Source organism: Vicugna pacos, chromosome 3, assembly GCF_048564905.1.
Source record: "Vicugna pacos chromosome 3, VicPac4, whole genome shotgun sequence".
Lineage (NCBI taxonomy): Eukaryota > Metazoa > Chordata > Mammalia > Artiodactyla > Camelidae > Vicugna > Vicugna pacos.
In genome coordinates this window covers 10,877,078-10,892,684 of record NC_132989.1, presented here as the reverse complement: position 1 = coordinate 10,892,684, position 15,607 = coordinate 10,877,078, and the positions used below count along the sequence as shown (strand labels likewise).

The following is a 15,607-nucleotide window of genomic DNA, read 5'->3' as shown; positions in this document are numbered from 1 at the left end:
GAAAATATGAAAAAGATCAAGCTACCAGGCAGGGACCAGTAGTTACCAGAACACACACAGACTCTGCCATTAGTCAGTGTGGGTCGTGAGTCTAGGCGTTACTATATACTAGCTGTGGGACTTAAGGAAGGGAGCTAGCCTTCCTGGGCCTCAATTTCATCAGGAAAATGAGGATAACAAAACTTATCTCCTAGGATCGTGAGAATTAAATGTCGTCACACATGGGAATGGGATGTGTGTTATGTGCATCAAATACTCAAACACTGATGGAATGGGGTATAAACTGGCACAGTCTTTTTGAAGAGTCACTTAGCAATAACTATCCTTAAAAAAATCTGGAGAAAACATGCAGCAAAGTAATCACACTGGCTATTACTGAGGGATGTGATTATGGGAAGAACTTTTCACTTTCTAAGTAAACATTTTTGTCACGTTTGAAATTTTTGTTGTATTTTAAATAAGGTGGATACATTACTCTTGAAAGACAAAATTATTAAGAATGGTATTTATTTTAATAGTAAAAAGAAAGGAGAAAGGTACAGAGACTGAACAAAAAGTAGCTGAACACATATACCACCCCCAGTATGGAAAGAAACCAAAGTTACCTATGACAGTCTGCAGGTTGTGCACATAAATGACTGCATTGTTGGACCCAGAGGCCATCAGATAGCTCAGCTCTGGCTGGCTGCCATGCTCATGATGCCAGCTAATAGTATTCACAAGCTTGTGATGCTGCTGGATGGTGCAGATCAGTTTCAAGTTAGGAACCCTGAATATTTCTATTGATCTGGAATAAGAAACACACCAACATAAGAAAGATGGATGCTCAAATTACAGTCCAATATAAACAGGTGTCTCCCTCAGTCCATCAATCAAAGAAAGGTGACATGAAGAGGATAACATTATCTAAACTGCAAAGGTCACTCTCCTGCAAAGAAACAGGTACAAAGGTGGCTCTTTCAAACAGCTTAAAAAAATCTCAACAATCTCTGGAAAGTTGTGTCTTACAATAAATGGTGCTAGGGAGAAGCTAAAAGAATAATTAATAAACCAATGAGGACTGTGTTACTATGATCAACACTAGAAAGGGCACGCCTAAAAAGCATTTCTGTTTAGGCTTACTTTAAAGAAATGAAGGGAGATTTAGGCAGTTAAATTCAGGAGATGAGCATTCTGGAAGCATACAATAACCAAAACACAGAATAGGCAAACATTTTCTTTGAGCTGAAAATATTTAACCTATTTTGCAGTTCTTAAAGATGCAGAGAGCTCCTGAGTCATTTAACGATGCCAAGGATAAGTCAGAATATCAAATACAAATACGCTTCCCCAACTGACATTACAGACAGCACTCGCCTATGATCAAATACATGTGCAATTACCAAGTTTTTTTGTTTTTGAAAAAAAGCAAACACATACCCATCTTCATTGCCAAGAGCCATGATTTTGCCATCTGCTTTCCAGCTGATCTCTGTGTGTACTGGCAATTTGTACTAGAAAGCAAAACAAACCAATCTTGACTAAAAACATTGTTCCTCTCACCACACATCTTAAGAATCAGTGATGACAGTGTGAGAAAAAAAAGTCCTACTTTAAAAATGTTCTAATTATACAACAGCCATTCTTATAAATAATCAACATAATTCGCCAAAAGAGGCCAGAAAATACTAAACGTCTATAGTGTCTAATGATGTGAAATGAACTTAATTTAAATGATTTTTATCCCACAGTAAAGCATGAATCATGTCCACTGGCTTTGATAACATGGGGGTCATAGTCACCTTAACAGAAGTCATACACACTACCCTTGTTTTCTTCCTATCTTTTCTGTTTCTTTTCCAGGATTTTTCTTTTCTCCTAACCTTTTGTTTTGTGCTCCCCAAGGCTGCTTGGGCTTTCTTTTCTGACTTCTCTTCAGACCACCTCATACATGCCCATAGAGTCTTTAGCTACCATTCACATAAAGAGATTCCAAATTCCTATTTCTAGCCCAAACTCCTTGCATGAACTTCCAATCCATATATTTAACTGCCACAAAACCAAAAAGCTTGTTAGGAACAGGAATTTTGTCTCTTCATTCATTGTTGCATGTTAACATTCACATAATGTTTAAGACGATGAAGGATATAGTCAATGAAAACAATTTAGTTTATGATTAAGTGTTAATTTTATGCTAGCCATACAAAAATGATGACCAACAATACAAAATGCTCATTTCAAAGGGTAAGGAAATCTCAACACTTATGGTTTTACTTAAACAGACAGTTCTGGCATACAGATATACTGATAGAATGGTAAAGATAATATGACTACACGTGGGAATCTGGGTCAAAGATATAAAGAAATTCTTTCTATTATTTTTGCAGCTTTGTGTCAATATGTAATTATTTCACTAAAATATTAAAACCAAAATGACAGGTCTGTCTTGAGCAAAATACCTTTTGCAGCTGCACCTGGATACCATTTTATAAAGTTATTTTTCACCAAGGCCTCACTCTGGAGGAAGTGGCTGGCCTGAAAAGCATGCTTTATATTCAAGATCTGAAAGTTTGTAATAAATCACCACTGCATTAGAGACAAACTTTTTTTGGGGTTAAGTTCTCTGCTTTACTCAAGGATAAAGACTTCTAAGATAAGTGTTATAACTCACAAATTCACTGAGCCTTTTAAGAACATCTAAGGAATCTGACTGAGCATAATGGGTATCTCTCTTCATGGCATTTATTATACAAGATGGGAAACCAAGAAGAGGCAGAGATCAAGGGCAGACTTCAGGCCACAAGAACTCACTGTGATTGAATTGGTGTCCCTGATGAGTTTGTTGATGTCAAAGGCCTCTCCACTGAGTTTCCAGGGGTTGTGCTGTAAGACAATCCCCTCTCCTCCACAGCTGTATAAGGTGAGTGATGGTCTGTCTCCTTCTCCTCCTACATGAGATAAGAAAATAAAGCTCATCAGTTTTGTACTTCACCAGCTTAGCTATTTGTTGCTCTAGTACGACCATACCATACTATGAGATGTTTAAAAAAGAATTGTATGAATACATTGGAATAAAGTCACTGTCCTTTGCATCTTATCACAGTTGTTGGGAGCAAAAGTAAAAAAAAGTATATTAATTCTACATTAATATTTATAATGCTTTAAACATTCTTCTGCTACTCAAAATAGCAGGGGTGCCAAAGCTGGCATCAGAAAACCTGTGCTCAAAGTTTTTGAGAATTTATCTTTTCTTCCAGAAACAAGTACTCTTTGGGCATTTAAAAATATGGAGCTGCGGGACTTCCTATGACTAACTGTAAAAAGTGTTCTCAAAGCAATGATTTCTTAGGTATTACAGTAATCATCTTGATTTTTAAGAAGCAAACACTGGTTCTGTTGGGTTTCTGTAAGGGCAAGTTTTATTTTCACCAGTGCTAGATCTATGCCTGGCACAAATCAGGGATCAACATTTGTTGAATGAATGAATAAATGAGCTACAACTGCAATGCTGCTTGAGTTCTAATGATTTACACTGTCCCATGTAATGCACCTATTATGGAAACTTAGATGTCTCATTATAGATGGTTAAGGAAAGATTACCAAAGACTTTTGCTGAATACACTCATTTTAAAAGATATTCTGCAAGACCTACCACTGTAGGAGTGAAAAGAGAAAGACAAAGCTGAGGGGCTAGAAGAGGAAGAGGGTCAGAGTACAGTCAAAGGCAAGAGGAGATCATTCAAGAAATTCTAAGTTTGATTTAACTGTAGGTGAGAACAGATGATCATTATTCCATTAGTGCAGTGAAATGACATTATAAATCTGGTAAAATTAAAGTGATAGCAAATTTTAGTGACAACTATTTGACTGGGTATCAGGGCCCAGCATGAAATAACTACATTCACTATGAAAAAATTCAGCTCAAAGAGACTAAATAATGCTTTAATTTGGAGTCTGGAGAGGCTTATTCTGGGTGAATGTTATCACCTGCTACAACTGCCCTCATGGACCCCTGGGGACACAGCAGCTCGCATAAGCAGTCACTGTGCTAGAATATTTATGACTCTTTCCAGCTTGAATATCCCCAGATTAAAACTGAAAGAGAATGACTCAGACACTTACCGAGTGCTGTGGGGGGTACGGGTGGCCCCCAGGCTAATGTGTACACAGTCTTCTTATGATATGTGCTAGAAATCTGTGGAGGTCTAGGGGGAAGGGGAGTTACAAACAGAAAGATTTAAACAAGAAGACACGGTGGAAAACAGACCATCTTTTTCAAAAAAGTCCATGTTACAAACTTAGTTGCTGATACTAAAGAAAAATAATTTTAACAGTAGCTTCTCCAAATAACCGATTGCAAAGAAGCAAACACTTAAACAATAATACCATGTAATGATATCTACTAACAAAATAACTAAGTCCCAAACATACATTACGCAGATAAAAATGTTATTAACCCAACCTCCCCTTCAAAACTGGCCAGTTTAGGATCATTTCCCTCTTCCTCTGGGCTGCCCACTTCACTTAAATGTCAAATACTCTAATATTACTATAGTTATATACCTGTGTAAAGGCTATCACAACTAGACAAAAATAAGACAAGACAGAAATTGCAAGTTGTGCAGGCCAGAACTAAAGTTACTGCTGAGCATATATTATCAGCATGTAAATGTGTCCACCCTATATCCAGGTAAAACACTAGAAGTCATTTTCAGCTTAGCTTGTCATTAACATTATATTCTTAAATAAAGATTTTAAAGTCGATAGATTCTAAAGTTTTTGATTTCTTTCTTAAAAGAAATCTTGCTCTTCAGGCTGCATTTGAGGCTGTTGTGATTAACGATATGCAGTATAGCGGTATGGGGCAGTGTGGTTATTACCTTTAACATATTACTATACTGTTTGTATGATTTTAGAATTCCAGGATTCCAGAACCCACAACTGAACTAGCTATTGACTTCTAACAGTTATTATTATCATTCTAGACAATAAACCAAATTTATTTTGACTAAAAGAAATAGAATAAACAGTTCTGGCTGAACACCTAACAATATCCATAGCAATGTCCTTTCTCCTACTATGTATCTTTGCTGGTATCAGGTTGAATATCCAGTTTATAAGCAGAAGAGAGTGATTTACTAGGATTCATCAGCAATCGTGTGATGACACAGAGCTACTTTTTTCCCCCAGATAACACGTGGTATGTCTCTTTAATTAAAAAACAAAACAAACAAAACATAGATGAAAGTTTTAAGGAAATAAAAATCCTAGAAGGAGGATATTTTGGACTCATAGTTGAATGGCCAGTTTTACGAAGCTATTAGCAGAATCAGTGTATAAAAAAATGTGAAGTTCATTTAGTGCAACTCAGCTGGCTCAAATCTTTGTTGGAATAAGGCAAGGTATAAAGGAGAGGGAGAGTGAAGAAAGTCCAGGATCCTTCTGACTTTTTTCAATTATTTTAAAAGATAAAACTATTTTTAACTCTTGGGCCATGGTTCTCCAATCCATGGTCTTAGAACAGTGCTGTCCGATAAAGTAGCCCTTAGCCAGATATGGCCCTTGAGCACCGAAAATGTGGCTCATGTGACTAGGAACTGCATTTCTAATTTTACTACATTTTAATTACTTTAAGTATAAATAGTTACATGTGGCCAGTGGCTTCCAAACTGAACAGTGCAGGTCTGGAATCTAAGCAAGCATCTAGAATAGGTTGTGTCCAAGTTTATACTGTGAGCCATAATCATGAGCCACACCTGCAACTTAATGTTTCCTAGTAGTCATGTTAACAGAAGTAAAAGAAACAAGTGAAATTCAATTTTAATAATATATTTTATTTAGCTCAGTGTATAAAAAGTATTATCTTTTAAAATATATTTAAAATAAATAATTATTGAAGCATTTTACATTCTTTTTTGGGGACTAAGTCTTTGAACGCTGGAGTGTATTTTATACTCACAGCGCATCTCAGTAGTCACTTGTGACTAAAGACTAGTGTGTAATGGACAGTGTGGCTCTAGGCATAGCTTCCAGTTTATAGGAAATATAGGGAATAGTGAAATGAGTTAGAAGTCACCACAAAGAAATCACTAGACAAGTCCAAAATGTAGAATATGCTACAAAACAACTTATCTGAAATCTTCAAACTGAAAAGGCAGTGTTATGGAAAGCAGTGAGGGCACTGTTCTAGAGCAAGAGACTAAAGAGATATAACAAAACACAATATGTAAACCCTGGCTGAAAAGAGGTTTGAAAAAGAATAGCTAGGAAAAATAGGGCTTAACTGAGGAAGTCTGTATATGCTCTGGATATTAGGTCATATCATGGATTACTGTTTATTTTCAGAAGTGCACACAAATAAAGCAAGTATGGCAAAATGTTAACAACTGGTGAATCTAGATGGAAGGTACAGAGGTGTTCTCTGTTCCAGGCTTTTAACATTCTTGGATGCCGAAAAACTTTTGTAAAAAAAACATTGAGGGAAAACAAAAGCAAATGTTTTGTAACAGTGGTTCGTACAGGTCAGATGGGCTGAACCAACATCACCTAAAAAACTTTTCAAAATTTTAAAATATTAAGCCTCAGTCTCAGAGTCAGAATCTTACAGATGTTTCCCAGGCCTATTATGACGTACACCCGGGTTTGTCATCTCAAAATTAACTCCGTCACTGACATGTTGGCCAATGAGCTAAATAACGATCATCTGTTTCTTACTTGCTGGAGTAGGTGTCGTACAATCCCACTTTTCCATCGTCAGTTCCAAAAGCTAAGCAGCCTTCCTTGGTTGGGTGCCAGCACAGCTACAAAAAAATATGGTGAAAGGGCAGTGTTAAGGGAAGCCTTAGGTTATTCTTCAAGTGTTCAACTGGAAAACTTTCTTGCTCTTGGTGTCTTCTAATTTTAAAAGTAACAAATTCATTGAAAAGAGAGAAACAAAGAAATATTAAAAACAAAGTAAAAGTCACCAGTAATCTCACCATCCAAAGCACCCCACTGACAATTTTGTATCTTTCCAGACATCTTTTTGTGAATAAAGTTTTGAAAATACAATTTAAAGAAACAAAAATAGGTTCAAACATTTAAATGATGTTGAGTGGGGATAACAAGATACCAGAAAAATTTAGAAACTGATTCTATTAATAACTAAGTAAAGTTGGAAAGATACACCACAAACTGTCTACTGTGGTTCTCTGGATGATGGACAGGGGAGAATGTAGTTGAGGGTGGGGTTGGAAACATCTTTTGTTTTCTACATTTCTGTATTGTGGTTTTCTTTTTAAACTACAAACATTTTTTTTTTTGAGACTAAACAGCCACAACAGGGATTTCAATTTGGAGAAAAACAAAAAAATTATACATATTATTATTTTGTAATCTGCATTCCATGTTTGGTAATTTGCATTTGGGGGGGACTGGCAAATAGCTCCATGTGTTTTAGTTTTTTCAAACTTCCCTTTGAATATTTTTTAAATTGAAGTAGTCAGTTACAACGTGTCAATTTCTGATGTACAACATAATGTCCCAGCCACACATATGTATACATATATTCCTTTTCATATTCTTTTTCATTAAAGGTTATGTAATTTGCATTTTTCATGAATCATTAACATGTTCCCATATCAAAGAAAGATCAACATTATCACTTTTAATAGTCTGATACCATTCCAACGTGTGGTTATAACTTAATGTGTCTCGTATGAATGTACTTTGAGGTTATTTCCAATTTCTTACTATTAGAAAACAGAGTGACTTGAACAAAGCCTAAATTTTACAAAGCCAGATTTCTGAATTAGGAGGTAATGGGTTTAGAGAGGGTCCTTCTGCTTTCCTAGTTTCAAGCTTCATTGAAAATACCCTTGAAGAAGTTTTTCAGTTTCCAGTAGTTCAAGTATATGAACAAGTATTCTCTAAAAGAGAATTACTTATTTGAAAATTGTTCATGACAAGCTCAAAGAAAGCATCCATACCGCTGTAACCTTGGACTTGACACCCTGCCAAAAATTTTTCACATCATAGTTGTTCTTTATGGAGAGTGTATTCCAGATGCGGATCATGCCATCCCCAACGCCTATGGCCAAACAGCCTGTGTCCACAGGAGAGAAAGCCAGACTGTAGGCAAACCCTCCAAGGGAAGGCAGGGTCCAGCAGCACTCTAGGGTGGCCATGTCCCAACATTTTACCTGTAAAAGATTAAGGGTTACGGCCTTTATAAAGATCACAGAAAGAAGAAAAAGAATCAACAATATAAATAGGATGGGCTCAAAAAGTGCATTAGGATAATGTGATTTAACTATTTCAGTAGGAATTGGAAAAAGTGTCTTAGAAAAAAAATCCTCAAAGGGATCTCAGAATACATTTATTCCCTGAGATGTCAAGTGAATTGAGGGTCACAAAATTAAGAGTTCAGTGGCCTTTCCATTCTGTTCTATTACAGCATTGGTAACCTTCTCATTTGCCAAACTCTAAATAAGAATGAAGATGGCTTCAGGACAATGGAAGAATCAGCGTTCTTATCTCAAAAAGCTAAATATGTTATCATACCCAGTAGAAGAGGACTGCTAAGTTTGTAACTGTCTCTTAATTAACACATGGGCTTAGGAGGAAAAGTACACCAAACAAGCCTAGCTTAATTGCAAAATAGTAAGGTCTCTTAAATAAAGTCAGTTCTCTACCACAGAGATTTCATGAAGAGCAGATGGTTAAACTACAGATAAGGGTATTTTAAAGCTATACCATGACGATCTCATACATCCCCCATGGACATATCTAGTCTTACTTATGATATTTACTTTAACATAAGGCATCTTGGTGGCTCCTAACCTTTCCCTTATTTCTCTCCTGATAATGTTTTTAGTGCTGAATAGTAACAGTAATTCTCAAATTGGAACTGGAGGTAAGGTCAGGTGTGAGAGCTGATGCATGCTTTGGAAAAGTCCTCTACTCCCATCGGAGTCATAAATCAGTGCTCAACAATGCTGAATGCAAAACAAGCTGTTCTTACATCTCTGTCCATTGACGTGGAAAGCAGCAGCTGTTTGTCATCCTCGGTTTGTAGAGGACATAAATTAAACACAATTCTTGAATGATTTTGCCCTTCTGATGAAGCGCTGAAGAGGGTATATTTCCGTCTCCAAGACAGAGTGAGATCCCAGAGCAGCAGTTCACCTCTGTGAAGGAAAACCAAGCATTAGGTTAGTTTTCTTTCACAAGCAATCTGAAAATAAGTGATCTGGGGCCCTTGGCTGCAAAATAAGTTATGTTCATTCTTCCTTTAAGGAGAGAAAAATTATGTATTCTGAAATATGCACAAAGTATCTCTGGAAGAACACACACGAAAATGAGTCACTTGCCTATAGGGCGGAGAACCAAGCAGCTCGAGAAGACAGGGGTGGGAAAGGTACTTTTTATTATATGTACTTTCATTCTTTTTGAATCACTCGAATGTACTGGACTGCTTTTTTTTTTTTAAGTCTTTTTTGAAATTTTTTTAAAATTCTTTTTTGAGGGTAATTAGTTTTTTATTTATTTATTTTAAGAGAGGTATTGGGGGTTGAACCCAAGACTTTGTGCAAACTAGTCATGCACTCTACCACTGAGCTATATACCTGGACTGCTTTTTGAACAGATTTTTCTAACAGTTTTTGGAGCAGTGGGTGTAGTAGGGCCATGACTAATATTTTTGGAGATTTCTATATGCTTTACCTATATTACCCCTTTTAAAAGCAGGGTCCTTCTCTGTTAAATGCACTTACCAAACCAGAAACTAACACAACTTTGTAAATCAACTATACTTCAATACAAAAAATATTTTTTTGAATTCACTTATCATCTCAATCAACTAGAAACCGGTGCTCAATAAATTTTGCTTAATGAATGGTCATAATCATCCTAAGAGACTGGAAACACTATAACCTCCCCCTTTTTTATGTGAAGTCATTTGAAGCTCAGAAGAGGGAAGGGTCACACTCATGGACACATAGCAGGCAAGTAACAGACTGATTCAGAAACTGTTCTGCCTGACTTCTGAGTCCACACTGTTAACTACTAAGCCATACTTATTTGATCTTCTCACAACTCTTGTTATTAGACAGCACAGGTATCAGTTCTATGATTTTCCTGTTACAAATGGCCCAACATAATATAATCCTCAGCTATTGCTTTCTCCATCTTCTGTGTCTACAAAGAGAAGCCTAGGAATTCCTAAGGCTAGAGAGGAAGACAGAATGTCAGTGAGCTCGGCCAAAAAAAAAACTTACCCAAAACAGCTGGATACCAGCTGTGTCGGCTGATCCTTGGGCCAATGGAGTGTCAACCAAAGGCGCTCTTTAACAGTTGGGTCTATACCCCCTCCTCTTCTCTTTAGAGAGGGCAATTTCAACATCATCACCCCTGCAGATTAAAAGAAGGTTCATGGACAGTCAAGACAGTGAAAGTACGTGCAAGAAGTCACCAGCAGTTCACAATACAGTCTGTGGCTTAAAAGTTTGTTACTTTGGTTTCTCAGAATTAGACCTCATTTTCTCAATGGAAACATACTAGCACACACACAGTGGTTAGTACAGCCTAGCTAATTTAGGTCTTACAGGCTTTTACAGGCTGTCTTGGCAATTTAAACATTAAGCATATTGTGTAAGAAAATGAAGTTTCCAACTGGGATTGAGAATCCAAGTGGTAACACAACACAAGATTCTTCAAAGCTGGAAGGACAGAGGATAGAAGTCCTTCCAATTGGTGAGAAATCCAACAAAGGGGACAAATTAGCAGTCAATACGTTGCAGCAGGAAAGTCCTCCATGCCTGACATGCTACTAATCAATGCTTCTTAGTCCATACTGCATATCAGAACCACTGTGGCACTTCTGAAAATACATATATATGCCAGGGCCCCACCCCTAGACATTGTGACTCACTAGATTTGAAGTGGGTCCAGGCGCCTCCAGCTAATTCTGTGGCATGACCACAGCTGATGACCATTGGACTAGAGATCCGTAAGTTTAGAGGTTACCCTTCTGGATGGATTTCTAGCCTGATGTTGTCCCCACTTGGGAATATCAGCCAAAGTATGTCCAAAAAACAGGGCATAAATCTTAAAAAATTCTGCTTTCCAACCACTGTTATATTATTATTATACTACTAGTGAGCACGGACTGAACCCTTACTATGTGCCAAGCACTGTGCTACCTGCTTTATATGCACTAATGCATTTACACAAAGAGGAAATAAACTTCTACGGTTTTAAATAAACTGAGGAAAGAATATTGCTATAAAGATAAAGGCTAGATTTTTACAATAAAGGTAGCATTCATTCTATCTGGAGTGCCTCTCAATCTATAAATTTAAGGGCAAAGTTTCATTCAAAGAGAAGCTTGGGAAAGTTATATGACTGAGCGTCTCTGTAATTTGGGTTAACTGAGCTTTTTCGTTTTAACATGTACTTCTATATTGGGTGTGTATTATTTATTCTGCATTTGTCTATTAAAAGGTCTAGCTCTAGAGTGCTTTCCCATTCCTGTGGTCCAGGCCTTGCCACGTTCCGACACTCCCATTCTCATAACAAACATCTTGCCCTCCATGCCAAATAGTGACCCTTCTATGCATGATTAGAAACTCTCATTTCCAACACCAAAGCCAGATGTGCAGAGCACAGAGCGCTCCAGCCCAGGCTAAACTGGGGGAAGCAACTTTCTGGATAGAAAAGTGAAGAACTACTTTCTGACAGATGACACACTCTCAGGGTAACAAGACAATAAAAAAGCTTCTGCTTCCAATTCTACTGGATTGATACAGATTATATCACAAAAGAACATCAAACTTGACTCTTACCTCGGCCTCTAGAGCAGCTCCAGATTCGAATGGTCTGGTCTTTGCTTCCAGTGGCTAAGTAGCAGCCTTTTGCTACTGGAGTTTGTGCTGGAACTTTCCCATTGGGAATTTCAGGTTCTTCTAGGATAGATGGTAATTTTGTTTTTAATTTGAATTAAACATGTGCTTATCAAAGAAACACAGTTTGCAAGAGCTCCCAAACCTTAGTTATTGCTTTCTTAGATCTGATCTGTAACAGCTGAAGTTTTAAATGTAATTCAAATGATACTATTCTACCCACTTTGTTCTTCAGGTCTAAAGAATACTGAACCCTCTTAAATCATCTCTACCTGAATTTTCCTCTTGATTTATGGATAAACAATCTTCACCAGGCAGGGGACACCAGGCTATGGAGTGGATCTCATCATCATGGCCTCGAAGCCTGTGAATAACTTCTCCTTTCTTACTGATATCAGTTATAACCACTATGCCATCCTTGTAGCTGAAAAGCAAGAGTTGGAAATATTATTGAAAAATGAAGACAGTCTCCCTAGTAAATATTTCACTGTAGGAATTACTGTGCATTTCTAAAAGTTAAGTGCATTTGGGGTGGGGAGGAGAGGGCAAGAAACAGTCTTTGTTTTTGTCCTTTTAAAACCAAAGTGCTTATTTCATATTGTTGTCTTTTAAACCCTCCCCCATGATCAAACTCTTGGCACTGAGTTATACACATTGCCTGGCACGAGGTCAAACAGTGGAGTTTGCTTGTGCTCAAAGGGGAACTTACAAAAAAATAGTTGTTACAGAGGCCCAGCAATTCCGCTAATTGGAGATGAATTTGTCCTAATACACTAAAAAAATAAAAACCCTTCATTTTTACTAATGATCTTACTTTTCTAACAAAGGCTGCAGAACTCTAGCATCTACATCTGGATATTCCCAGGCTGTTGTTTTTTGAATTCAGAAGAAACCGAGAAATTCTAATACTTCTTTCTGTTTTTTTAAATGATGATGTATTTCAGATACATAAAGAAGGATCCACCACCCAGCATAAGAAAAATTACCAATACAGTTAAAGTCCTCTGTATATCCCACTCCCATCAAACTTCTCTCCCCCTTTCTTCCCCAGAGGTAAACTGGTATTCACGAATTTTGTGTTCTATCATTCCTAGCCTTTCTTTATGTATATTCCTAAACAAGATCCAGAATTACTTTGTATATTTAAAAGCTTCATTTAAATGGTATCATGCAGTCTACTTTTCTGTAGCTTGCTTTTTATACTCATTCTGTTTGAGAGTCATCCAACCTGACACATATAACTTTAGCTCCTGATCATTTATACTGTGGTATAATACTCCATTGCATCAATACACTACATGTTTAGTTATTCATTTCCCTTTTGAAGGGCTTCCATTTTTTACTACTACAAACAAAAAATGCTGCTATTAATAATCCTATGCACAATACAATTTCAGGTTTTATGCCTAGTAATAGAACTGCCAGGATGTTTTGATATATATATATTTGCTTTACTAGAAAGTGTGAAACTCCTCTCCAAAGTAGGTGTACCTATTTATATTTCCTACATACTTGACAATCCTACTGGGAAAAACACCACTATAGCTTTCTTTGTCTTTCTCCTTTTATTAAAACATTTCTTTTTCCATTATAGCTTTATTAAAAAAAATCAAATCATAGACTATATCAAATCTTTGAAGACATGGACTTTGAAAACCATCAAGCGATACAACCTAATCAGTCATATGATCAAGGTGTTTTGCAATTTCAGTCAAGACTTCATGGAATAATCACTGTTTTGAAGAACCTCTGAAAACAAATTGTTCTAATCCAATCCTGTGTCTGTCTTCTACCTGAAAAACTCTTCTTGTGAATTCCTGCTTATCTTTCAAGGTCAGTTTGATTCAACCTTCTTCTGCCCCTGCCTACCACCCTTTCTGCTCCCCCTCTCTTGTATCCCATGGCAACAAGGCTCCCACTTCAAAGAGACCACCGATCCACAGAACCCCTTCCATTTGCACTGTTACTCACCCACATCTGTCTTCCTGTCCTTATATCCATGCAGCAAGGTTTTCATGATCCATCATTATAATTAGTCCTTAAAAAACACCCTTATCTCCTTTGCCCCACCCCCCAGGGATATTTATGCTACAAAACCCCAAACCTGGTTGAATCCAACCATCTTCTTTCTCAATCACTTTGAGTAGTTTACTTAGAATTCATAACCATGATCCCTAGCTTGGCACTCAACAGGGACCACTGGACCTGCAATCTCCCTCAGTAAGTTCATTTTCCTATTCTCCAAGATGAGTGTTTTCATACCTTCCTGCTGCATCCAGCTCCTTCCCTACCCTGAACTTGACTCCATCTCTCTGACTTGTGTCTCACTAAGAAAATCAGAAGCCATCAGAATCAAACAGATCGACCAACCTACTTGCACCTATTTCCATATTCTCAACTGTTCTTTCTACTTGTAATCTGGATCCAGTTCCCTCTTGGCTTCTCAGTATCACTCCTGTATTTATCACTGTTTACGCCTGCAACAAGCTCTCCCTCTTCTGTCTCATTTCCATCAGCATAAAAACATGCCTTTGTTATCTTCCATTTAATACTCCCTTGACCCCCAGATACCTCCTCTGGCTTCATGTCTATGCACATTTTCACAATGAACTTCGTGGAAAAGTTGTCTCCATGTTTAGCTACCTCACCCCTTGGTCTTTTGAATCAACTCTGGTTGGACTTTCTCCTCCAGCATTCTGTGTTTGTGTCTAGTCTTCTAACTAGAGTGAATGGACATCTTTGGGAGAAAAGTAAATGGAGTGGTGAAGGAGAGGGGTATGCCCACCCAGCCAGTTTACGTGATACAACCTTGGTGATCACTGGGGAGGTAGATCCCAATACCAGATCACTTTCCCAATCTAGTGGGAGAGCTGAGAACCAGAGACAGAGCTGAGTCATGTGACACCCTGGAAGTAAATGTTATACTAAGGTTAAGTATGGAGGGGAAAAAAAGGTGAGAGGGCATTTCTGACATTTGGAGGTTAACTGAAGAAACCAGATATGAAGTGCAGTATCATGGAAAGTGCAGTATCATGGAAACTAGAGAGAGTGGGAGAGATAGTGAGGACCTGGAGGTTACAGGAACAAATAATGCAGGGAGAGTGGTTAATACCTATAAACGGTTTCCTCTAAAGAATAAAGGGATAGAAGGTAAAGCAAATGCAAAATAAGGTCATAAACAAGAATAAATCATACAGATGACACAGGACTTACCCAATGGCTATTAAATCTTCATGATGAGGTGAGCAAGTAAGACATAAAATTGTCCTGGGTTCAATAAAGAGGTGCTGGCTGTCATTTCTGTTAAGCCAGTAACAGAAAACTACTCCCTTTTCATCTCCAGATACTATTAAATCCTTTACTCGAGGAGACCAATGCAATGCTGATATTGTATGCTTTAAAACAAAACAAAAATGTATTGGCTTTTCATTTGTCAAGGCTAAATTTTTATTTAGTTTTTAACCTGTATAAATAAAGCTAGGCACATTATCTAGGTACTTAATAAATACTGTCAGGACCACTTGTATAGCAATAAGACATTATCACCAAGTGATAGGAGGACTTAGCTTACTGGGAATTGAAGAACCAAAATTTTTCCTTTGATAGATTAATGCAAAATTCTTAACTAAGATTAAGTGAGTCCTTTCGTTTCCTACATTCTCTTAAAAGGCAGGTGTATCAATTAATCATCTAGTTTGGCAACAAGTTTCATTCATTTGTAGTGTACATCAAGAGTCTTTTTCAGGTAA

At 37.3% G+C, this 15,607-nt stretch overlaps 2 protein-coding genes across 5 annotated transcripts in view; one reads left to right on the top strand and one right to left on the bottom strand.

Annotated features, from left to right (window-relative positions):
• Positions 1-2,970, top strand: part of CNOT8 (CCR4-NOT transcription complex subunit 8) — a 41,843-nt gene extending 38,873 nt beyond the window's left edge. The window contains exon 7 of the mRNA XM_072954118.1: positions 2,734-2,970. Coding sequence (XP_072810219.1) covers positions 2,734-2,799 — 66 coding nt within the window. The 3' untranslated portion in view covers positions 2,800-2,970. The remainder of the gene's footprint in view (positions 1-2,733) is intronic.
• Positions 1-15,607, bottom strand: part of GEMIN5 (gem nuclear organelle associated protein 5) — a 39,797-nt gene that overhangs the window by 22,704 nt on the left and 1,486 nt on the right. For 2 of the 4 annotated variants that reach the window (XM_015248450.3, XM_006214979.4), the window contains exons 3-13: positions 15,072-15,253; positions 12,131-12,282; positions 11,802-11,921; positions 10,236-10,368; positions 8,981-9,146; positions 7,947-8,159; positions 6,694-6,779; positions 4,102-4,184; positions 2,791-2,927; positions 1,420-1,493; positions 606-787 (exon numbers count right to left, since the gene is read on the bottom strand). In XM_015248450.3, the coding sequence (XP_015103936.1) occupies positions 606-787; positions 1,420-1,493; positions 2,791-2,927; positions 4,102-4,184; positions 6,694-6,779; positions 7,947-8,159; positions 8,981-9,146; positions 10,236-10,368; positions 11,802-11,921; positions 12,131-12,282; positions 15,072-15,253 (1,528 nt within the window). The remainder of the gene's footprint in view (positions 1-605; positions 788-1,419; positions 1,494-2,790; positions 2,928-4,101; positions 4,185-6,693; positions 6,780-7,946; positions 8,160-8,980; positions 9,147-10,235; positions 10,369-11,801; positions 11,922-12,130; positions 12,283-15,071; positions 15,254-15,607) is intronic. The other 2 variants (XM_015248451.3, XM_015248452.3) reach the window with 1 other exon arrangement.